The 25,537-nt window shown below is 46.3% G+C and overlaps 1 protein-coding gene across 2 annotated transcripts; it reads right to left on the bottom strand.

Moving 5' to 3' along the window:
* Positions 1–492: 492 nt before the first annotated feature.
* LOC135906817 (sulfotransferase ssu-1-like) lies at positions 493–7,484 on the bottom strand. 2 transcript variants are annotated; one of them, XM_065438414.1, is made up of 3 exons: positions 7,361–7,484; positions 7,093–7,177; positions 496–1,945 (listed from the first exon to the last, which is right to left on the bottom strand). In XM_065438414.1, the coding sequence occupies exon 3, from the start codon at positions 1,880–1,882 to the stop codon at positions 908–910; it is 975 nt and encodes a 324-aa protein (XP_065294486.1). In that variant the 5' UTR covers positions 1,883–1,945; positions 7,093–7,177; positions 7,361–7,484; the 3' UTR covers positions 496–907. The 2 variants fall into 2 exon arrangements, with proteins under 2 accessions (XP_065294485.1, XP_065294486.1); XM_065438413.1 differs by lacking the exons at positions 7,093–7,177; positions 7,361–7,484 and adding an exon at positions 6,692–6,819 and having other exon boundaries at positions 493–1,945.
* Positions 7,485–25,537: the final 18,053 nt, after the last annotated feature.

Here is a 25,537-nt window from a genome sequence, read left to right as displayed (position 1 = left end):
TGTTGCATGCATGTTGCGAGGTATTGGAGCGAGTGAGATAGAGTCAAGAAGAAGTGGCGGCAATCGGGCTTTCGCGTCTGAGTCTGCTATGAAGTTTTCGCTGTATGCGAGTTTGCGAAGTACTTCTCGGCCTGTTTGAGTCCGCTTAAGGCGTTCCAGCTGGCTGGCTCTGTGCGCTTCACTCATTTCTTCCCAGGTTTTATGCAGGCCAAGTTTGAGGAGTGTCGCGGTTGAGGTCGTACTGGGAAGTCCTAGTGCGCTCTTGATTGCTTCTCTGATGACGATGTTGAGTTTTTCAATTTCAGATTTCTTGAGGAGTAGATACGGGGTGCCATATGTGACCCGGCTTATAAGGAGTGCTTGGAATAATTGGACGGTTTCTCGCTCTTTAAGTCCTCTTCTTTGGGTTGTTTAAAATTTTTTTTAGGTGACCATGCAGAAACACAAGTGCAAGAAGACATTTTTTTTGCCGCAAGTTGAAACTCACAAAACAGGTTTCGCAGCAAGAACATGTCTTTTAGCAAGCACCAACTAGGCCAACAAGCAGTCATGTTGCAAAAAGGAGTGCAACAGCTGACAGGATTGTGGTTTCACCCAGAAAAACATTTCTCTGACGATTCTGGTTTAATAAGTTTATTATTCGATGAACGCACATTTTTTACTTGCGAACTCTGAACGACTCCTATTGTGTAACAATGAATTCAGTATTGAAAGTGCAAAATTGTGTATTTAGCAGCTATGCAATCATACTTTTGTAATAACGTGGCCGACACCTACTATTAAGTGCCCTAACGGCTTCCACTATTTAACGACGGTCCCTCTCCCGCACCAACGTTGAGCCGTAAATTGGCTCCTGCGCAAGCCACTACCATTCCGGCTACCTTAACTTTATTCGACGGTGCTCAGATTAGTTGACAGGAATGTCTGGCCAAAGGCTCATCACGTCGGTTCCAGCTGTCTTCGAAGCGATGTACAGCTTCATCTTAGTTACATGATCATCGCTAAAGTGCTCTTTCCAGTCGCCTACGATGCCCTTTCGCGCGAAGTTTCCCTTCATAGGTTTGGCGAAGAATGTTTTGAAAGCCTCGAGGCTCTTCAGCAACGTCGGGTGCCACTCTTTTGCCTCTGAAGACGGGTCCTTATTGGAGCTATGCTCAACCGTGTCATGTTTTGTCTTGTCGGCATCGTACTTCGAATTCAGAGGGCGCTTCATGTTTTCGAAAGAAACGGCCTCCACGATCTTGTCCAGTAAGGCGGCGTCTTCGCGAAGGTTAGCTCCGTAAGCATCACCCATGAACTCTGCCACGTGAAGTATCCAAGCTCTCGTGTCCTGCTTGATGTCTTCGAAAGTGACAAAGAGCACGTTAGCGTCATTGCGATGTTCATACCACGACAAGAGGTGGTCGAAGTAGTCACCGAAGTCCACTTTACCGTTGACAAACTTGTCGAGAAAGTCATCGAACGTCCCGTTTTCATAGTAGTACATAGGGAAGTTCCTGGTGTGGTGATAGAACGACACGCAGCAGTCGTACGGGTTCCTGGCAACGTAGATGTACCTGGCATCGGGTGAGTAAGGGTGCAGCCAGAAGGGCAGGTGGGTCTTGAACGCTCCGGGCTTGAGAGCGTGAACAGCGGCGTCGGCTCCTTGGATCTCGAGAAATGGCAGGCGCAGTACGGCGTCCGTTTTGTCGTCGGGCACGTTGCCATCCATGAGGATGTTGTACACTATCTGCTGCATCCAGGAGGTACCGCATTTGGGGTAAGTCACGATGAACAGGTCTTCCGGTTGCGGTTTGTAGGCTATGGTTGATCGGACAGCGTCTTCGGGAAAACACTTGGCAATGTGAAGGCCCTCGATGTACGTGAAGGCGTCGCTGGCCATTTCGGTTATATCTCTTTCAGGGGACCACTTTGCTTGAGCTGGTGCACAGAATTTGTGGCGAATCTGCAGAATGACCGCATGGGCGAAGAAATGTTCAGTTATGATTGATCGCTTGTCACAGAACCGGAAGTCTGCAATGCTGGGCTCCGAGAGGGAGCTTCAACTTAGGGCCAACTCTTATATCTCTATAGAAATGCATAGGAGACGCAGTAACACTATGCTGAGAAAACTTAGGAATTGACTCAAACATACATTTTCTTGCATTTTTTAGACAAACCTACATTCTACCGGTGACAGGGCGCCGAATTTTTATTCAGGCTTGAGAAGAAGAAGTAGTTTAATGATTGTAAAATGCAGAGAGGTCTGCCTGAAAATGGTGCATCTGGCCTGATGCTCTACGTAAGGGAAGGGGAAGAAGGGAAGAAGTGTCATAACGGGGGATTATAATGGGAGGAACGAGGTGAAGGACACATTGCAAAAATGTTATCACAAGCGTGATAACATTTCACATATTACAGGCTTGAGAGATTTTACAAAAAATATTGAAATCGCACAATGAAAAAAAATTCAAGCACTAAGTTAACAAATTTATAACACAGCACAAATAATATCGCATTGCTATAAACTGCATCTGTTTGAGCCTCTCAAGTAGATAATTTTGAAACGTGAGTGTGGAGGTTGTGTGAAATTGTTGCAAAATTTGCGTAATTCCTAGCAGGTCCTATGCACATATTTGTGGCAAATTACAAAGCGGTGTACATTACCTCAAGTGTGTCTTTATATATCTCAATATGTGGAATTTACATAATTGTGGCATTTCTTTATTGCGGAATTACACAACTGATACACTGCTCTTAGGCATTTTCTCAGTTTTCGATTTCCCACAAACATTTTTAACAAACAGATTTACTATAGCAATAACAAGAACAAGCAGTCGGTGACATTCCCTTAAAAAAAGCAAAACAATAAAATTTGGTGCAGTGGAAGCGAATGAAAAGAATTTATCCGTTCGCACGTATTTAGAGGAGACCTCCCGAGCTGAAGCTTTCTCACAGGGACCAGGAAACGGGTAAAATAGCTTGGCATATCCTAAATACTTTGTTATTTCTCCAAGAATGTTGTGTTTTGTAAGCATACTGTAGATCCCCTCGGATGATTAGAAGTTGGAAAGCTTGTTCTCCTTAAGACAATGTTCAACTGAAACCTTCATTGGCAGACGCGGTTTTTCCAGAAAGATTGAGAACATGTTTTAAAGCGAGCAAAAAGCTAATAAAAAACGCGAAGCAAACTACATTGGAAAGGAAGCAAGTCGCTTCAGAGAGAGAGAAAAGTTTAATGACACGAAATGCCGAGAGGTATTGTCGCTTCAACTTTGCTTGTTGGTAACAATGTAGCCATAATAAACTTACTTACACTACATTCCACCAGTTCTGTAGATTGCTCAGTGGACCTAATTGCTCCTTTTGCTTCCGTAAATATAAGCTGAGTGCTAATTTACCAATGACGGAAGACTTCCTCAACGTGTCCGACAGAGTGAACGTCATACGGGTAAAAAAAAGGAAACTTCAATGGCAGACTTTTTTTCGGAGAATGAGATGAGCACAAGTGTATCTGGTCACTACAAATGTTGTGTTGCATACGGTGCATGGCGTCACCCAGGCTTTTCCTTCAGCTTTCTCAAAACATCCAGGCGGTTGGTTGAGACTCCTATAATGGGCGCTGCAACCTGTACAGCTCTGCAATTGTCAATGCGTTGCACGCGTGGTCACGCAATGGGATGAAAATTACTTTGCAGAGTCATTATCCTTGCTAACGCGCCCGATTCTTTAGGAGCTAACAAAGAACAAGTGAAGGCTTCATGCGTGTACCGTGCAGACGACTACTTGCATCAGCTCCGCCTATGCCACACCGTTTATTTTCCGAAGGCTCCACAATCAGGCGGCGCAAGCGGGGTTTGGAGATCTCAGCATAAAGAATCAATAAATATGCACAAGTTCTGCGATAACCCGCACAGAGGAGCTGCCTTCACGAAAAGAAGTGTTGCCATGGTACGAAAAGCAGGTTACCATATTTCATTCACTTGGCATGCCGAACTCTTCCTATAGGCCGTACAAATAGTCCATAGCTCTGCCGGGACTAGATGGGCTAGTTTGTTGACCGATCGTTGTAAATTGACCGTCTCTTAACACAAAGTTTAGGGCTCAAGGAACCGCTGATTTCATATATCCGCCAGCATTAAATGATGCAGTGATAAAAAAGTGCTACCCGCTGTGGAAGCTTAGTATATACGGTGATGCACTGATAAGCTCGAGGTCATGGTTTCAATCTCGGTCCCGGCGGCGGTGGTGTTCAGATGGGGACAAAATATAACAACGCTCGTGTACTTAGATTTAGGCGCACGCTAGGGAACCACAATGTTCAAAACAATATGGAGTACCCCACTATGGTGCGCCGTAATCATACTGTGGCTTTGGAATATCACAATATAACGACTCTATTTCCATCTACTTGATGGAGGAGGCTGCAAGTAAAAGCTACTCCAGTAGAGGCCTCCAGTAGAGGCAGCGTGACGAGGCCCGCAGCCCCCTTACAGAATATTCGGCAACAACAATTCATACGCGTACACATATATGCATTACACATCCATATATATATATATATATATATATATATATATATATACCCACATGTACCCACATACGCGCATACACACATGCACATACATACGCGTGTACATACAGAGCCACTGGCGTCCGGATAACAAATACTTAAGCAGCTTGTGTAGTTCTCATGGTGAATACAAATGAAACAAGTAGACACCGCTGAACACATACATGCATCTACATATACACCTGCATTCTTATACCCGTATATACATACACACTCATACGCATACCCATATATATACACACATATATACACAAGCATATATGCAAACGTTATGTACATAGTAGCCGAGAAGAAGTACACTTAACCAGTAACTTAAAAATCATGCATGAAGAAGTATCTCAGTTCTTCGGCCGTTATTTTTGTGACATCAACGCCTAGATTATTATATTTATTTAGAAGCATTGGCATTGTGAATGATAGCTTTTGCCTTAAATAACTTGTTCTGGGTGTGACCACCCGCCACATTTCTTCATGACGGGTAACATAAAATTTGTCATTGAGTTCGAGGCTACGAAGTTCTCGTAGAAAGGAGCAGTTCAGTTTTACTTCCAGCCTAAATGCAGTTGTTAACTTGTACTGGCCTAATTTTAACACAGAAATTATGTTGGCTTCTTGAAACGAGTTTGTAGTATGGGAGTTGTAGTGGATATTAAAGAGCAGTCGAATAAACTTCTTTTGCAAGACAAGTAATTTATGCAAATTAACAAAAGTAGTTGTACCCCATACCAATGAGCTAATAGGAAGCAAGATAATAGGAAAAGTATGCTACCCTTATCATCGATACGTTTTCTCAGGACAGCTTTCAGGACTGTGACATCACTGACGACTCAGGTGGGCACATAAATGCTTGCGCACGATGGCCGCGTTGAGGCTGACGGTGCCCGAGTCATTTATCCTTGCAGAAAAAAATTCTACGTACACCACGGCGGCATATAAAGCGCTGCCTAGAAATATCCCACGCCAATGCACACTTACCTTGTTCGCAGAACAAGTGGCAATTAATAGATAAACGTAGCAATAGAGGGTCCCAGCTAGCCTTCTTTCTTACCTGTGAATGCTGCTAGGCCTTTAGCTCACTAAGGGGCTGCCGCAGCTAAGAGCTGCTATGTGTTCACTGTACTCTGGAATGGTCTTAATCCCTCCAGCGTAATATTGCTTGCTCACTGAAATTTGTTCTGCGGTTGTGCACTAAGTCACTCGCCGTGGTTGCTTCGTGGCTGTGGTTTTAGGCTGCTGGGCACAAGGTCGCGGGATTGAATCCCGCCCACGGCGGCCGCATTTAGACGGGGGCGAAATGCGAAAACCCCCGCGTACTTAGAGTTAAGTGCACGTTAAAGAACCGCAGGTAGTCCAAATTCCCGGAGTCCTGCACTAAGGCGTGCCTCATAATCCGAAAGTGGTTTTGGCACGTAAAACCACATAATGTGTTTTAAGAGCATGAGTTCGTTCAGCTTTCGGTTAATGCTAAGCAACAGTGATCCAATGTCCGTAATCTCATCGGCACTGGCGGCAACTTCTTGTCATTCCTTTGCATTATTCGAGGCCTTAAAGGTGAAACACGCCCACTTCTGCCAAGCAGATGCTGATTTGCTTTGGTACTGCTTTTCTGTGAGACCAGAGCATTCTCCAATGCGAAATGGGTGCTCGCAGTGTGCGCATACAATCACTGCCTCAGTAGGTTCAAATCCAGCTTCGCAGGAACAGCAACAAATTTGATTCGTTGCCACTGCTACCTATGCAACTTAATACGTTTCTACAAAAAATACGACCAAGAAAAAAAAATTAAATTCTGGGGTTTTACATGCCGAAACCACTTTCTGATTATGAGGCACGCCGTAGTGGAGGACTCCGGAAATTTCGACCGCCTGGGGTTCTTTAACGTGCACCTAAATCTAAGCACACGGGTGTTTTCGCATTTCGCCCCCTTCGAAATGCGGCCGCCGTGGCCGGTATTCGATCCCGCGACCTCGTGCTCAGCAGCCTAACACCATAGCCACTGAGCAACCACGGCGGGTCCAAGAAAACGAAGGGCACAGAGGCAGACATGTTGCACATATCAGCACCGGTAGCGGTCTAATGGCAGCGACAGCAGCAGCAATAGTATATTCTCGGAAGGCAGCCGTACAGAAAGGTACCAACCTGCGAAAAGCAGAGCATAGGCTTATATTCGGTGTTTCCCTGACGCTGCTGCCACCGAATGCCGCGACGGCAGGATGAGCAGCCTTTATATTCGAGATGCCGGTGACGAGCGCCACAGATGCGTGCGGGCAGTCGAAATTTCACATGTGGAAAGCAAAAGTTTACTTCAATTGAGTTAGACTGCGAAGTGTTTGGACGCATGGTAGATTATGTCAAACGGTAATGTTGGGCATATGCGTGCACAGTTACATAGGCGCGACTAATTAATAATGAAAGACAGAGAAACCGCGCAATAAATCAGGTACGTACGACTTCTTTTTCTCGTTCGTCTTTGACGCTATGTTGCAATCACAAACTCTAGTCAGGTCGCTCACATTGCTATCTTGTCGAAACTTTCTCACCAGTCTATTGGCGCGCTGAAGCAGCTCCTTGAGGACGATTGGGTGTGCTGCGCGTTGGTGAGGGTGTTGATCAGACCAAGTTTGCCTGTGAATGACAAGTAGCGTTCGACACACGGATGCCGTAAGATGCAGCAAGAGGAATCATTTATGTGCAAGAGATTGCAGTAGTATTATTTATGTCCGATAGGAAGAATATGCACGTAATCGATATACAAGTGTACTCTTCCTATTCAAAGGAAATTAAGTTGATTGATTGATTGATACTCACCATAGGAGGGATTACCAAAGCTTCTTCCCAAAAATTTTAGGAAACCCCAACGGCGGTAACTAGTGCGGTTGGGTGGGTGTTTTAGGAGCAAACGCTTGCAAGGCAATGCGTATACTGCATGCTGGCGATGGCTGCTTAGGTTCTTATCTAAAGACCACAGCTGTTGTTTTTGAAGCGCTTGTTGCGCTTCAGCCAGATGACCGGTGCGACTGTATGATTTTATCACTGTGGAGCTAGCGGTTAAATTGGAACGCGGGTGCGTTTTAAACGTTGTACACCTTCGAATGAAGCTCCTATTCAAGAGGAGGACGTCATGATAAAAGGAAAACTACGCAACCCTTATCGTCGATACATTTTTCAGAACAGCTTTCCGAACTGTGACGTCAATGACGACTCAGGTGGGCGCACAAACGTTTTTTGTGCACGATGGCCGCGTTGGGGCGGACGGTGCCCGAGTCATATATCCTTGCAGAAAAATTTCTGCGTATAGCACGGTGACATATAAAGCGGTGCCTAGAAATATCCCATGTCAATGTACACTTACCTTGTTCGTAGAACAACAAGCTGCACTAAAGAGATGAACGTAGCAAAAGGGGCTTCCAGGTTGTCTTCTTTCTTACCTGTGAATGCTGCTGGGCCTTCAGCACACTAAGGTCCTGCCACAGCTTAGAGTTGCGAGGTGTTTGCTGTACTCTGGAATGGCCTTAATCCCTCCAGCGTAATATTTCTCACTCACTGAAATTCGTTCTGCGGTTGTGCACTAAGTCACCCGCCGGGGTTGCTTCGTGGCTATGGTTTTAGGCTGCTGAGTAAAAGGTCGCGGGATGGAATCTTGGCCACGGTGGCCGCATTTCGACTGGGGCGAAATGCGAAAACGCCCCTGTACTTAGAGCTAAGTGCACGTTAAAGAACCCCAGGTAGTCCAAATTTCCGGAGTGCCCCATACGGCGTCAGTCATAATCGGAAAGTGGTTTTGGCACGTAAAACCCCATAATTATATTTTTAAGGGACATGAGCTCGTCCAGGTTTCGGTTAATGCTAAGAAACAGTGTTCTAAAGTCCGTAATCTCGTCGGCACTGGCCGCAACTTTTTGGCCTTCTTTCGCGTTCTTAGAGGCATCACACGTGAGACACGCCCACTTCTGCCTAGCAGACGCTGATTTGCTTTTGTACTGCTTTTCTGCGAGGCCAGAGGATTCTTGAATGTGAGATAGGTGCTCGCAGTCTGCGCAAACTAGCGCTGCCTCAATAGGTTCAAATTCAGCTTCGCATGAAAAGCAACAAATTTCTTTCATTGCCATTGCTACGCGTGCAACTTCATACGTTTCTACAAAAAATACAAACAAGAAAAAAGAAAGAGAACAGGGGCAGACATGTTACACATATCAGCACCGGTAGTAGTCTGACGGCAGCGGCAGGAGCAGCAATAATATATACTCAGTAGGCAGCCGTACAGAAATGTTCCAACCTGCGCCCGTCTCTGTGCTTTTCTGGACTTCTCACAGCACTTGTGGGGTCTACCACACCTTACATCGCGGTGATGGATGCACCAAACCTCGAAGACCCTTCCGGTACCCGTTCACCCGCGGACATCGGATCCAGGAAGCGAGGAAATACACGGAGTGATAGCGAGGACACAGAGCTGTGCTCCGAATCAGGTGACGAGTCCTCGGAAGACAGCTTTCGACTTGTCCAGTACCGCAAGGCCAAACGAAGAATTCTCAACGCTTCTTCGACGTCAAGGTCGAACACCGTGAAAACAGCGTCTCAACGATGGCCTCACTCCATCCTGCTTGTGCCACAGAACGCCACTTACAACTTCGCGTCCTCAACAGGCAAGCACTCTCCGTGTATCTAGGAAACACCGTGTCGAATGACATAAAGGATGTCAGGATAAATACTAGGCGAAACATGCTGGCAATCAATGCGATGAATCCGAGCATGCTGAACATACTAGAACATGCAACTCAGCTGGGTAACATCAAGGTCCGTTCCATCGCGCCATCGAATTGTGCCACAATAACAGGAGTCATCTATGACATTGACCATGAAATACCTAACGCAGGCCTTCCAGTTCTCATAAAACCAGCAAGTGAACATAGCGTCATCGTGCATGTTGGTCGCCTCGGCAATACAAGTTGTGTGGGGATAGCGTTCAAAAATGACTGCCTTGCACCCGACGTGAAAGTTGGCCACTTTCGCCACCAGGTTCGACCATTTATTCCAAGGCCAATGCAATGCTTGAATTGTCAGAAGATTGGACATGTGAAGGGTGTTTGCAGAAATTCCGCCATGTGCCCTCGATGCACCGAACCCTACTCAGAAGACAACTGTAGCACCTCCACATTGAAGTGTCCTAATTGTAAGGGCGACCACTGCGCCGCTTCCAAAGACTGTGCCTAGATCAAAAAAGAGATCACCATTCTTAAACAAATGGTGAGAGACAACTCTACCCACAAAGAGACCGCTGTGAAAGTGCGGCGAAGCGACGTCACTGTCGAAAGACTTCACGACGGAAAACACAAACTTTTCAAGAAAAGTCACCTCGTCAAGCACCACGATCAGAGGAAGTTTCCAGCACTCCAAACACCGATGTTAGAACGGAGAAACCTGCCAGATGTCTCTCTACAAAGGAATGGCCGCCACTTCCACTTACACGACCAGCAGAAGAGCCGCAGAAGAAGCCGCCCACAGTACAGCAAGGTGCTGTATCCGAGGAGTCACGAAAAACAGATGAGCAAGTGATAGCTCTTATTAGGCCTTGAATTATTGTTATTCGCGTGTGGTTAAACAACATGCACAGACAGGCTACCAGAAATGCGCTTCAAGTACTGGACCCTCTGAGTCCGGTGCTGGCAATCATTGAGTAGATCATGGCTCCCCAGTCACTGTGTTTTAGGGATGAGGTCGGACAAACAGCTATTCTTCAGTGAAATGCCCGTGGACTCAGAGCGGGCATTTCGGATTTCCTTCACTTCGTGTATGCCAATATGTTTCCCATTATCGTCATTTTCGAACCGAACTTACCGAACATGATCAGGTTTTCTGGATATGAATAATTTATGTCGTCAAATGTTGGTGAAAACAGTAGGGTTTTGGCGTTTATTCGCCGTGACCTCACATTCATCAGCGTGTACCCCTAATGACGTTAATCAATATATATGCCTAAACGTAAGGAAAATGAATTTGACCTTTTCTTTTGTGGGCACCTATCTCCGTCAAGTCGATTTGATCACATAAAACTACTAGAAATAATTTTCTCAACTCCCAATCCCTGGGTCATTATTGGAAATTTCAACGCCCATGATATACTCTGGGGAAGTTCGAAGATCAACGCGAGAGAGAGGGCTCTGGTATCTATCGCCTTCAGTAATGAACTTTGGCTGCTTAATGATGGACGTCCTACGTTTCTACGTGTCTTGTCTCACGAAGCCTTGTCAGACGTGCTGGGTGGTTTGCGGACATAGAGACGCACGGAAGCGACAATATCCCACGCACGTCGAGATAAGAGGATTGTCCTCTTCGAAAATACGGGATACGATCCAAAGAGTGGACTGGTCTAAATTGGAGTCTATCATGAAAGAACACTGCGACGCCAATCCATCTTTCGAGTTGAAAGAGGCAATCTAGAGCGCGGTGCAAGACACTATGCGTACTCTCACATGCTCTTCGAAACTGACGGAATTTGATGTGGAACTAGAACGACTTCGAGCAATCCGATGACGTGCTGAACGAAGATACCGACGTACCAAGACAATGGACGATTTATGGACCGCGAGACGCACGCAAAAGAAAATCCAGCGCCGGTTAGACAACCTAGAATTGCAACGTTGGACTGCCTTCTGTGAGTCGCTAGATCCACGCAAGCTTTTATTGCAACCACGGGGAACTGTGAACGGTGTGCGGTCTCCGGACACTCCCCGTACAGCGATTCCCATTCAAGGCGCTTGCCCTCTCTCAAAAGAGATCGGAGATTGACGTGGCAGAGGATTTCTGCGCCAGATTATCCGGCCAACTCCCAGCTATCAACATTCCATCGCCTGCGAGTAGTTGTCCACCACCACGTGATAAGGGCATGGATCTACCATGATCAATCCACGAACTTAAGGCAGCATTAGCTTTGTGTAGCCGCACATCAGCACCAGGACCTGATGGAATTTCCTACCGAGCTCTGTGTCACCTGAGGGAGCGAGCGAGAGGTGGTCTCCTTGAGTTATACAATGAATCTTGGAGAGACGGCACGCTACCAACAAGGTGGAAGACAAGCCACCTTGTTCCACTGCTGAAGCCTGGCAAGTCGCCGTTGGAACTCTCATCATATCGCCCGATCGTTTTGGTAAGCTCTGTGGGCAAAGTAATGAAGAGGATGGTCGTAGGACGCCTGTAGTGGTACTTGGAGGACCACATCACCTACCCGCATGCCACGGCGGGCTTTAGACCTGGTCAATCATCGATCGATGACGTCGTCGACCTCGTCACATGCATTCACCATGAGAAATGCCGTAATCGTCTATGCGCTTCTTTATTACTCGACATCAAAGGGGCGTATGACAACGTTACACATCAAGCCATCCTCTCTGCTTTGGCAGAGGTAGGAGTGGGTGGTCGGATGTTTCAATGGATACGGAGCTATCTCTCCATGCGATTATTTTTTGTAAGCACCGAGGAAGGCCATACTTCTCTACATTATAGCTACCACGGCGCCCCCAGGGTGGTGTACTTAGCTCTGGGTTATTTTATTTAACCCTGATTGCTCTCCTTGAGCACGTGCCAACCACTGGTAGCCTATCAATGTGCGCAGGTAAAATATGCATATGGACGTCTGCAGTAACACGCCCACAGTTGCGAGCGAGAATTCAGAGAGCCGCCACCCAAACTGCTACCCACCTCCGCAATCGAGGCCTGGAAATTTCCTCCGAGAGATGCGCACTAGTGCCATTCACGCGCAAACCCATGGCAAACTACAGCATAAGGATAAATGGTCAAATAATACTCCGAGTTCGACCGTACAAGTTTATAGGTGTCATAATCGACAAGATACTTGTCATGGAGCCCTCACGTATCGTACGTGAAAAAATGGTTGACACGCATCTGCCACCTGTTCAAGTTTTTCACTGGTAAGACCTGGGGAATATCGACAAGTGCCATGTTACAACTGTACAGAGTGCTTATTCTAGGCTATCAGACATACAGCTTGCCAGCAATAACCAACAAAGGTGAAACTAATCAACGCACAATACAAGATCTTCATGCTCAAGCGCTCCGGATCTGTCTAGGCCTGCCTTAAAGTGCTTCAACAGCGGCTACGATAGTAATCGCTAGAGACTACCTTGTCAAGGCCCACATTAAAATTGAAGTGCTCAGGACCCATATAAGGCATCTAGCCAGGACTCCTCGTCACCACTTAGCCTCTCTACCAGCGGACAGACCACGCACATCTTTCAGCCAAACGATAACCGCATATGATGAATCACTACCAGCTTGTTTCACTCCGGCTGTGAGACCTTCGATTGCTCCATGGTGCCTCGCTCAGCCAAAAATAAACCTGACAGTACCTGGCCTCGCGAAAAAGCTGATCTATCATCTTCAGCCCTAAAACAGCTCACGCTACTATTTTTGTGCGAGAACTACCATGACTCTACGCATATCTGCACTGATAGATCTGTGCTGCCAAAGAGCTCCACGGCGGCAATCCTTATACTAGCGAAAGTTGCAACAATCAAATTTAGGGCGCCTCACGCGACAACATCGACGGCAGCAAAGCTCGCAGCGCTCTTTACCGCCCTTCATTACATTGGTGATGAACCGCCACACAAGTGAACGGTATTCTGCGATTCGAAGGTGGCACTGCAGTCTCTACTGCTCCCTCTACGACGCGGACCGCACAAACAGCTAATATTTCACGTTACAGAGACGTTACACCATATAAGTGATGCAGGCCATGAAATAACCTTCCAGTGGCTTCCAAGTAACTGTAGAAGTATCGGCAATGAACGGGCCGATCAAGCTGCCCGCTCAGCCCTACCGAGGAGCACCACGTACCAATTCCACTTTCTAGAACTGACGCAGCACGGAAGCTCCGCCTGCTTCCTCGGCAGTGCACCAGGTCGCAATGGAATGAGCGACATTTAAGAAATACGTGACTATACTCCTTGATCCCCAATCAAGTTTTCGAGCGCCATCACAGCTTCGCCGTGGTGAAGCCACGCTTGTGTATCCACTGTGGTTGGGCGTTGCCTTTACCAAAGCCTATGCATTCCGCATAGGGATGACCGACACCGCAACCTGTGACCACTGCGGGCATGGAGAATCGATTGACTATATTTTGTGCGCCTGCCCGCAGTACAGTCCTCAGAGAGAATACCTTGGCCAGGAACTTGACCAGCAGGATGATCAACCGCTACTGAAAAAAAAAAAATTCTGCACCATCGAAAATACCTAACGTGACAGAAGAAGGCCGTGCAAGCACTACTACGCTTTTTGCGATCTGCCGGCCTTTGTGAACGCCTTTAACTGGACTGCCTTTTGTTTGTGTGTGTCTCCGTGAGTGCGTGCTGTTTTGTTTTTTTAACGCTTTCCTCTCTGTCCTCTTCCTAACCCCTATGGCCCATCCCCAGTGTAGGGTAGCGAACCGAAGACTGATATCTGGTTAACCTCCCTGCCTTTCCCCTTCATCTCTCTCTCACTCTTCCCTGCCGTCTAATGCCGCAACGCCAGGACCAGCAGACTTTATACTCGAGATGCGGGTGACGAGCGCCACAGATACGCGCAGGCAATCCAAATTTCACATGTTAAAAGATAAAAGTTTACTTTAATTTAGTGAGCAAAGTGTTTGGACGCATGAACAATTACGTAAAACGATAATGTTGGGTGCTTGCGGGCACATTTGCGTAGGCGCGACTAATTAATAGTGAAAGACAGAGAAACCGCGCAATAAATCAGGTGCGTACGACTTCTCGTTCATCTTTGACGCTACGTTGGAACCGCAAACTCTAGTCAAGTCGCTGACATTCCTATCTTGTCAAAGCTTTCTCACCAGTCTATTTGTCGGTGCGCTGAAGCAGCTCCTCAAGCACGATTTCGTGCAGTGGGCGTTGGCCAGGGAGTTGATGAGACGAAGCTTGCCTGCGAATGACAAGTAGCGTTTGCCGCACCGATGCCGTAAGATGCAGCAAGATGAATCATTTATGTGCAAGAGATTGTAGTGGTATTATTTGTGTCCGATAGGAAGCATTTGTACGTAATCGATATGCAGGTGTACTCCTCCTATCCAAAGTAAATAAAGTTTACTTATTTATTTATTTATGGATACTCACCGTAGGAGTGATTACCAAAGCTTCTTCCCCGAAATTTCAGAAAACCCCAACGGCAGTAACTAGTGCTGTTGGGTGGGTGTTTCAGGAGCAAACGCTTGCAAGGCAATGCGTCTACTGCTTGCTGGCGATGGCTGCTTAGGCTCTTATCTAAAGAACACAGCTGTTGTTTTCGAAGCGCTTGTCGCGCTTCAGCCAGATGACCGGTGCGACTGTATGATCTTATCACTGTGGAGCTAGCGGTTAAATTGGAACGCGGGCGCGTTTTAAACGTTGTACACCTTCGAATGAAGCTCCTATTCAAGAGAAGGACGTCAAGATAAAAGGAAAACTAGGCAGCCCTTATCATCGATACATTTTTTTTCAGAACAGCTTTCAGAACTGCGACGTGAATGACGACTCAGGTGGGCGCAGAAACGTTTTTTGTGCACGATGGCCGAGTTGGGGCTCACGGTGCCCTAGTCATTTATCCTTGCAGAAATATTTCTGCGTATAGCACGGCTACATATAAAGCGGTACCTAGAAATATCCCCCGCCGATGTACACTTGCCTTGTTTGCAGAACAAGTGGCAATAAAGACCTGAACGTAGCAAATGAGGATTACAGCTTGCCTTCTTCCTTACCTGTGAATACTACTAGGGCTTTAGCACACTAAAGTGCTGTGACAGCTCAGCGCTGCTATGTGTTCACTGTCCTCTGGAATGGCCTTAATCACTGAAGTGTAATATTGGTTACTCACTGAAATTTGTTCTGCGGCTGTGCATGAAGTCACCCGCCGTGGTTGCTTCGTGGCTATGGTTTTAGGCTGCTGAGCACAAGGTCGTGGGAGCGAATCTCGGCCACGGTGGCCGCATTTCGATTGGGGCGAAATGCGAAAACCCCCGTGTCCTTAGAGTTAAGTGCACGTTAAAGAACCGCAGGTAGTCAAATTCCCGGAGTCCTGCACTAAGGCGTGCCTCCTAATCAGAAAGTGGTTTTGTTACGTAAAACTCCATAGTTTAACATAATTTGTTTCCATGAAGTCGTGGGTTTCGTTTTCAGAAGCAGCATTCCAATTGGTGCGGAATGAAAGATGCTGCTCTACTGAGTTGAATAGGTTTGGCACAATATTTTATGAAATGTGTGGAACGGGCCTGGGATTACATAAGGGGCACTTGCGAATACTTTACTTTCCAAACAAGCTTTTTTATGCACCTTGTAAAAATGGAGCTATCACAAATTATTGGCTGTCTTTGCCACGTTCTCACTGTCTTCAGAATATTTTCGTTATTCCCACTGTGCTAGAACGTGGAACCACACACTTAGCTCTTCAGAGGTCATTGCACTGAACTTTGCTACTGTCGTTCTGTGTACGCTGCGATTGTGCTGATCTCGAAGGTTACAAAATTGGCGCAGTGGTATTGTTCTCTGCCATGAAATGGCGCCAACCACCTTTCGAGGATGGGGTTTATTCGTTTTCGATTGTGTTGGAGGTTCAGTTTAGTTGGCGTGATCTAAACAGATACGAGTAATAGTCGTTGTATTCAAAACAGCGTAGGAATGTACGCGATAATTAGCTGAGGTTTCGCGAAGATTAAGCTTGAAACTCAAAAGTGTTGGCGCGCGAATTGCGGTTGGTTCAGGTGTTTGTGAAAGTGCTGTCTGGCAACAAAGCCGATTTATCTACCATGTGGAAAAAGAGCCGCAGTGTTACTTTTAACGCGTGCCAATGAATCGCAGCAGTTCAACTACTGCGGATGTTTAAGCGTGGCTGCCCTAATAGCCCCACGCTGTGCAAAATACTCGTTTGAGTTAGTCGGCAAGTCATGCTTCACAAAATTGTCGGAAAATAGGCCCGGAAGGTGAACACATACGACAGAGCCGGTGCTAACTTCCAAGTGACATTTATTCAGAACAAGAATTCACGTTTTACGTACAGACAACTCACGTGATCACGGTGAGCCGTTTGTCGGCTGCCAATGTCGAAACGAAGTTGCATGCCTACACAACTCTCGTTACTTCAGCATTAGAATACGCTCCCAACATTTGGCATCCAAATAGTGTTGACCTTTCAAGCCAGCTTTAATTAGTGCAGAACAAGGCAGCCAGGTTCATTTTATTTACATGTTCATCTTATCAGAGTGCAATGGTGTTCAAGCCAAGACTCAATCTCTATAATCTTGACACACGACGCAGGTTACCCGGATTTGTCATTTTTTCACTCGATGCATTACAACAATGCAGTTTTTGCAACTAGGAATATTCTTCCGGCGCATAATGGTTCTTCGCGTATAGATAATCGCCTGAGAGGAGAACCAAGTTTTGCACGAACGTTAAAATATAAGAGCTCACCATTTATGTTCTCAGTAAAGGAGTGGAATGATATGCCGGAACAAATAGTTACGCTTACTGGTGTAGCGTCCATTACGATAGAATAGCTTATGTATCCGGATCAAGTGGACATTCAGCAGCCCTAATTCCGTCAATGTGCATGAAATCAATATGCTGTATAATATACATATCATTTGATTGTAAGATGACATATAAAGCACTCTCCTACTTTGTGTTTGATTTGTAAACGCTCCATTTTAAATGTACTTAGGATATTTTGTTCTTTCCTATGTAAATGTAACCTTGCTGTACTCTATGATTGCATAATAATTCCCTCCTATGTAATGCCCTCGGGGCCTTTGAGGTACCGAAATAAATAAATACAATAAATTGTTTGAAACAATAACAACAAGAAAGACAGCCGCCGTGGTTGCTTAGTGGCCTCGGTGTTGCGCTGCTAACCAGGAGGCCGAGACATCAAATATCTGCCACGGCGGCCGCATTTCGATGGGGGCGAAATACAAGAACACCTGCGTACTCAGACTCCAGGTGGTAAAAATAAACGCGGAGTCCCCGAATACGGCGTGCCTCATAATTAGATTGTGGTTTCAGCATGTAAAATCCCCTCAATTTTTAAAGAAAGCGCAAATGGTACATGATCAACTACGCATACTAGTACACAAACACATGCAAGGATGTGCTCAGGAAAAGCAGTTCCTTATCGAGAGGAGATAAAGATTCCATGCTGACACAAGCATCACCTCTTCGATAAACGAAGTTTATCTGCAGAGGTAAAGATAAGACTGAGAGGGAGGTAGTAGAGGCCTGTTATAACAAGCGAAGGGATGATGCTTGGGTCAGCATGACGTCTTTATCCCGGCCTTCTCGATAAGGAACTGCTTTTTCTCAGCAACTTTTTTGCGCGTGTCATTTGATTAGCATGTGCTGGTGAACGCCTTGCATTCTCGCTTTGTTATGGACATTGTTGTTGTAGCATGTTCGCAACTCTCACGTACCTTGGCTGTGCATAAAAAGGAAATTCTTGTTGTGAATAAACACAGTCGGTAGTGGACGCCTGCCATCCCCTATGTATTCTCTCTCCGCATCTATGGTGCGCCGTTGATTTCCTGAACCGTGTTGTGCATCGGGACGTTGAATTATAATGTTAAGTTGTTATTATGTAACCAGTCAGGCATTTAAGTTGCAATGGCGGTTGAGCTCTGCCTCTGTGATCGAGCAAAGTCAGGTTTTATTTTTAGCTGCAGTAATCCGCAGTGCGGACGCTGGAAGTTTAACTTAGGTGTACATGAAATAGTATTACTCAATATTGGTACTCGATCAGAGATTCATAAGGTTGCTGCCAGAAGCCTTTGCAGAAATAATCTCCATCAGCACCTTTGTATGACAGTTATGAGAAATGTCTTTGTAGCCACCTACGGAACAATCAAGCATGAATTCACGCCCTGGCCACCGGTTCCTAAGGAACTCCAGGACGTTCAAAATACTTCCCGGGTCGCTTGCGTGTTTCTCCTGCTGCTACGATTCACCGCTAACTCAAATGTGGCCGTGATGATATCCTTGTTAAACAAGCTGCATGTTTCCCTTAGTGGACATGTGGACGAATCGCATTACAGGGTCTCTGGTGACGAGGCGAGCGTACTGTTTACCTAGAAATTCGGTGATCCTTCTGACTTGCAGTATTACATCATGGAGCAGATTTTCGTTGTTGAGGAAGAGGTAGTTGCTCTCGTTTCTGCGGGGGCATCAGGGGAGCAAGCTGTCTTCGGAATGTTGCTTCACCGTCGAAGAAACACTAGAAGTACTCGTCGAAACTTGGAGAGACCTTGTGGCGACCCCCACAGGGGCGTCTGCGTCAGCAGGCGTTTGGTGTGTTGCGACACCACGTCGCCGAGCACACGAGGGTTGGACCCTCCCGCATTTAACCATGCGCGGCTTAGCCGTGTCCGGGAAAAAGGGGATCCTTGGGGTTGAGCAAACGCCGGGTGTTTGGACTTTGACGGCCCCTTGGCGGCGGCAACACACCCCTTTGGCCTCGGCTTCACGTAGACGGCACCCCCAGACTGACCTACCCGGGGAAATCGTTAGTTGCCTTTTCCTGTCCCCCTCACCAATCTTCTTCTTTCTCTCTCACTTGGAATCTTTCCTGTCTTCTACTCACGTCTTATTAGTTCTCATTTTCTAGGCAGCAAAGGTTAACCCTGTGTGTCTACCCAGCCTTGGGTGTTAAATAATAATAATAATAATAATAATAATAATAATAATAATAATAATAATAATAATAATAATAATAATAATAATAATAATAATAATAATAATAATAATAATAATAATAATAATAATAATAATAATAATAATAATAATAATAATAATAATAATAATCACCATCGTCATCCTGGCTACACCAACTGCGGGGCAAAGGCCTCTCTCATACTTATCCAGCAACCCCGGTCATGTACTAATTGTGGCTATGTCGTCCCTGCGAACTTCTTAATCTTATCCGCCCACCTAACTTTCTGCCACCCCCTGCTACGCTTCCTAACCCTTGGAATCTAGTCCGTAACCCTTAATGACCATCGGTTATCTTCCCTGCTCATTACATGTCCTGCCCATGCCCATTTCTTTTTCTTGATTTCAATTAAGATGTCATTAACTCACGTTTGTTCCCTCACCCAATCTGCTCTTTTCTTATCCCTTTACGTTACACCTATCATTCTTCTTTCCACAGCTCGTTGCGTCGTCCTCAATTTGAGTAGAAGCCTTTTCGTAAGCCTCCAGGTTTCTGCCCCGTAGGTGAGTACTGGTAAGACACAGCTATTATACACTTTTCTTTTGAGGGATAATGACAACCTGCTGTTCATGATCTGAGAATGCCTGTCAAACGCATCCCAGCCCATTCTTATTCTTCTGATTATTTCCGTCTCATGATCCGGATCCGCCGTCACTACCTGTCCTAAGTAGATTTATTTCCTTACCACTTTCAGTGCCATGCCACCTATTGTAAACTGCTGTTCTCTTCTGAGACTGTTAAACATTATTTTAGTTTTCTGCAGATTAACTTTTAGACCCACCCTTCTGCTTTGCCTCTCCAGGTCGGTGAGCATGCATTGCAGTTGGTCCCCTGAGCCACTAAGCAAGGCAATATGATCAGCCAATCGCAACTTACTAAGGTATTCTCCATTAACTTTTATCGCCAATTCTTCCCAATCCAGGTGTCTGAATACCTCCTGTAAACACGCTGTGAATAGCATTGGAGAGATCGTATCTCCTTGCCTGATGCCTTTCTTTATTGGGATTTTGTTGCTTTCTTTATGGAGGACTACGGTGGCTGTGGGGCCGCTATAGATATGTTTAAGTATTTTTACATACGGCTCGTCCGCACCTTGGTTCCGTACACCTTGGCTCCGCAGCTAGGCAGTCCTACACTAAGCGTCTTGATCCAGTTCATAATCTCGGCCTACGACTAGCGAGCGGTGCCTACAGAACATCGCCTGTCCAAAGTTTATACGTCGGCTGTAATGAACCTTCATTACAGCCCCGCAGAGCACTACTTACACTTTGCTATATATTAAGAATTCGGTCATCACCACAACACATACGCCACAACATCGTAACAAACTGAAAATCACGAGTACACTACACAAATAAACTGAACATGATTCAGTTTGAAACAGGGTAGCTTTACGACAGGCTGGTTAGCGAAACATTAAAAACTTTTGCTCGTCGAAAGCTATAGCAAAAAGCCAATAAAGCGGACCTAGCTACAAGCAACACAAAGAAGCACACATACAAGCATACTTGATATACTGTTCGTATACCTGTGCCCCGTTTCTAGGTTGTGTGTAACAAGCAACACAAAGAAGCACACATACAAGCATACTTGATATACTGTTCGTATACCTGTGCCTCTTTTCTAGGTTGTGTGTAAGTCTAGCAGAGCAAGAATGTTTCACGAAAAAAAGCAAGGTCGCCTAGCTCACCTTGCTATTGACCTTGATTCGAACAGCGGCTTGATTATTGATTAGCAAATATTGCGGTGCCTTCTAAAAGTGACCACTCGCAGTGGTTTAGCGCTGACGACGCTGTGCTGCTAAGCACAAGGTTGTGAATTTCATTGCGGGCAGTGAAGGCCGCATTTCGATGCAGGCGACATGCAAAAACGCCCGTGTCATGTGTTTTGGGGGCACGACGAAGAAGCCCTGGCGATTAAAATTAATCAGGAATCCCTCGCTATGGCGTGGATTCGAATCATATCGTGGTTTTTGGCTCCCTGTAAAAGGCTGTCATTTAACAAATAATCCTTATGCTACCAAGGCTGAATCCAGGAACGCTCAAGGGCTTTTGAAAAGATGGTTCCAAGACGCGAAAATGCTTTTACATTTTTGACTTATCGCTGACGTGCTTGCCCTGCGGTTTCCGCATGAAATTGATGAGAGAAAAAGTGAGCTCTAATTTTCTCCCCATGTTAAATGAATCGTTTTCCCACGAAATAATATCCATGCAATACCCAACGTGTCTTATATGCTACGCTGAACTTTATGCCTCCAAATTAGGATTTCGGTGGTGCGAACTTACTGCTATTTCTATATTTGTGCTTTTGATATGCTGGAGTAAAGTATCCACAGTGGATCATCCAACAAGCTATTTATTATATAAAGGAATACTATAATAAGCAAGTTTTTACGCAAATGCCGCTTCATTGTTTTTGTACAAGCGTGTTCTCCATGCCCACGAAAGGCCGAACAAGTGGTTCTAACTTTCTTGGACGTGAAACTTTGTTTGGTTTATTACTGGGATATTCAAATAGTCTAAAAAAATACCTATCCACAAGAGCAGCCACTGCCCGCCTCAATGAACACTGCACTAATGCATACCAAGATGCGATTTGTCAAACCGTTGTGGTTCTTGTCGGTTGTGCACCGGATTTTGCAAACACTGGCATCGTAAACACACAGATAACGATCAGCGTACACAGGAAGCGCCTCAAACCTGTCATATCCGGACTGTAGCAATGGTTTGTGTAAGCCAACCGTTCATCTCTGGAACGTAGAGTGAACGTGCAGAGTTGAATAATAGGCAACGACACCTGTGTGGTGTTTGGTTCCCTTTGTTGGTGGGCTTGTTCATTTTATTTATTTTAGTTTGCGCAGCTGTGTTTACATACACTTCTTATGTGTCATTAAAGCTTCAGTTGATAGACATTGCTTGCGTCGGCTCCTCTTGTCCGTGTTCCTTCGTTGCGCTGCGGCAGAATTCTTGTGAAGTCTAAACGTTCTTACAATACCACTGACAATGGTTGATGCAGGGCAGTAGACGGAAGTGTTTCTAGACTTCTGGCGCGAACTAATTTTCAAGCTTCGTCTATTGCGGCCCTGGTCTTGCTGGTCTGCTCTTGCGGATACACCTCAACAGTTTGTAGGCGTTTGTCCGCGCGTAGCACTAGTTTAACGGTTCCTCTTCAGTGTTTAGTTAAGCAGGTATAGACCCCTCTGTCGTTTTGTAACGATGGTTGAAACCGGAAGCACTTTAATAACATCAAATCTTGATTTTAAGGAAGGCCTACTCCTGACCAAAGACTCATGACATCACTGCCTGACGTACTGGCTGCTATCCACTCTTTCAGCATGCCTGCCTGATTCTCAGAAAATATTTTCTTGTAGCTCCCGACGGTACCATTCCGCACAAATTCATGTCTGGGAGGACGGTTGTCGAGGAATTTCTGGGTGACGAGTAGGGACTGACAGATCGAGGCATTTCTGCGGCTCCTGTGACACACCGCAAAATCGATAGTTGCCTTCAGGAATTCCTTGAAGACAGGGCGCATGCGTTCTGCCGAAGACATTTCGACAACGCGTTGCAACATCGTGGGATCCTTGGAAATGCGTTGGCCGTATTCATGACCTAGAAACTGAGCAATCGTCCGTACTTGTGCCCCAATGTTGTTGTGCAGGTCTTCGTAGGTTAAAAACAGAACGTTACTGTCCTTTCTGCGTAAGTAAAAAGGCAGGAGACTGTCTTGAAAGTAGCGTCCGGACGTACTAGCACCGGCGACAAAACGCTTCAGGTGTTCGTCGAAACTTCCTACGTCCTCTTCATTGACTGTGTGCGTCAATAACTGGTAGTAGGATGATGCGCAAACATCGTAAAGGTTTCTCGCGACGTATATGTACTTTGCTCGAGATGAAAATCTGCTCTCGTCGAAGGGCAAGTGTGTCCTAATTGTGCCGGGTCTCGGCATGCTCCCCACGGAGTCTGCGCCGAAGAGCTCCAGGAATGGTGTCTCCGCGATGAACTGCGAGAGATCGCACGGTGGCTCGCCATCGTGAAAAACGCCGTAGGCGATGTATTGTACCCAAGTCGTGCCACTCTTGGGGTAACCGGTGACGAAAACATCGTCCTCACGTGGCTCGTAAGACAGTGTGGAAATAACAGCATCGTCAGGAAAGAAGCATGCCACGTTGACGCCTTGCACCGTCTTCCGGAATGTCATCCTCACGAGGTGAAGTTGATTGTCTGAAATACATTTAAATAAGATATGCTGGTTAACGAAGTAAAATAGGTCGAACTAATAAGAAGTGTACGTCTTTTACGTGCGGCTGTAAAGTAGGAGGCTCGTGGCAGAAATTCATGTTGTTCAAAGAGCTTAGTGGATAACCGGCGCAAATGCTTTTGAGGAACCGACTTTCTGCCACAGCCGAGTTGGACACTCAATCGAACAGGTTCGGAAACACCACTTAGAGCTCCACTCAAGAAGCCGCAGGGATCAATTGACTGACAGACCACCGTGGAGTGAGGTCCTGAATGGAAGTTCGCTTAGATTCGTCGTCACCTATGAACTGCTAAAAGATGCTTGAAGGGCTAAATCTGGCTGAAGATATGTGATGATCGGAAAAGCTGTTACATGCCACGATAGCTGAGTATTGATGGCATTGTGTAGCTGACAACGAAGTAGCAGGTTCGATTGCCGGGTGCAAAGGCCACCAGCAAGAGGAATCGGAATACAGGAAAACTCGTGTACGGTCCCTTGGGTACCCGTTTAAGAAACCACGCGGTCAAAATTATTCCGGAGCTGCTAAGTTCGGCGTCAATCATAGCACACTGTTGAATTTCGAGACGTTAAGCCACACAGTCTAGTTTTATTAAAACGCGGTTCGTTTAAATTTGCTAAGTTCATTAATTATTTTACATTGGTATGGAGTCATGCTTAGTGAAATTATAGGTAAGATGATGTTAGTTTGTTAGGCTTTCTCTACTCTTGGTAACAACTTAGTTAGTCGGCTTCGACACCATCGAGAACGGGGGCTATTTAGGAATGCCGAAGCCGAAATGAGGGAAGCGCTCTTAATATTGGCCAAAACAAAAGCCTAAACACATCTTTTTTTCTGGGAAGCGTTGGACAACTTACTTGGCGAAGTGACTCAGTAGGGACATTGCTAAGAAAATTAATTGCTCAGCATCACCAACGTTTTACATTTTGCGCAAAGCATTCACAAATCAATGTAATGTCAATACATTCAGTGAACTGCATAATGAGCTTTTTCTGTTAATCAAGAGTAGAATACACAACCACCAGGTCATCGCACAATGCTATTTGCGCCTTTATAGCTACTCGCTAAATTTCTGTCCGTCTTTAGAAGCGCAGACATTTGCACTCGGCACCGCTTTCAAGCACCTTGGTGTAAAACCTTTCTCACTGAGCAAAATACTGCTACGATGGCAACGCACATCACACTTGTTGGAGGCCAAAAAAAGTGCTGCTGAGATTCCTGAAAGCCAGTGAGCACCGTCTGTGGCACATCGCTGAGAACCCAATTTTGTTTGGTGCTCCGTTACACATCAACCATTGGCATGCTGTTATTCTATAATCGTCTCCTTTCCCCTTCCCCTAATGCGGGTTAGCCCACTGGGCTCACTTCTTGTTAACCTCCCTGCCTCTTATTTATCACTGCATGCCTGCCAACTCTGCCGAATACACCTTTTGCGACGCCAAACTGCGCATGCGCAGCACCCTAGCGGCTTAGGGCCGAAGCAATTTGGCAGGCGCACGGGCGCGCGGCCGGACTCGACTCTCCCCTCCGAGTGAGTGGAGTACGGCTGTGGAGGGCGCTGCACTTGCCAGTGGGATAGGGCGTCAGCCATTTCTCCTAGACTCTTACACACCGGCACATATCTGTGTCTCACCGTGCTACATGGTTTAGCACGACGTATATCGCGACGACGCCTGCCCGTCCAGCAGCCAGACCTCCACTCTAGCCCACATGCTCCGGGAGGGCGGGTCGAGATACCTCAAGTTCAGCAAGGAGGAGTGGGACTCGCGTTTGTGCAGCCCCGCTCGCGTTTGTGCAGCCCCGCTCGCGTTTGTGAAGCCCTGCTCAGGGCAAGCAAATCCTGACTGTCCGGCGTGCCCGTAACCGGGTCGGTGGGTTGGACCTGCCAGTCGCAAGGTGGGACTAGCCGGGTGCGCCAAGAGTTCGCGTCCTCGCTGGAACTCCAATAAAATTCTTTCACTCACTTGTCAGCGTTAGCATTCTCACTG

Source organism: Dermacentor albipictus, chromosome 7, assembly GCF_038994185.2.
Source record: "Dermacentor albipictus isolate Rhodes 1998 colony chromosome 7, USDA_Dalb.pri_finalv2, whole genome shotgun sequence".
NCBI lineage: Eukaryota > Metazoa > Arthropoda > Arachnida > Ixodida > Ixodidae > Dermacentor > Dermacentor albipictus.
Note: the sequence above shows the minus strand (reverse complement) of the source record. Positions and strands in the feature narration are given on the sequence as shown.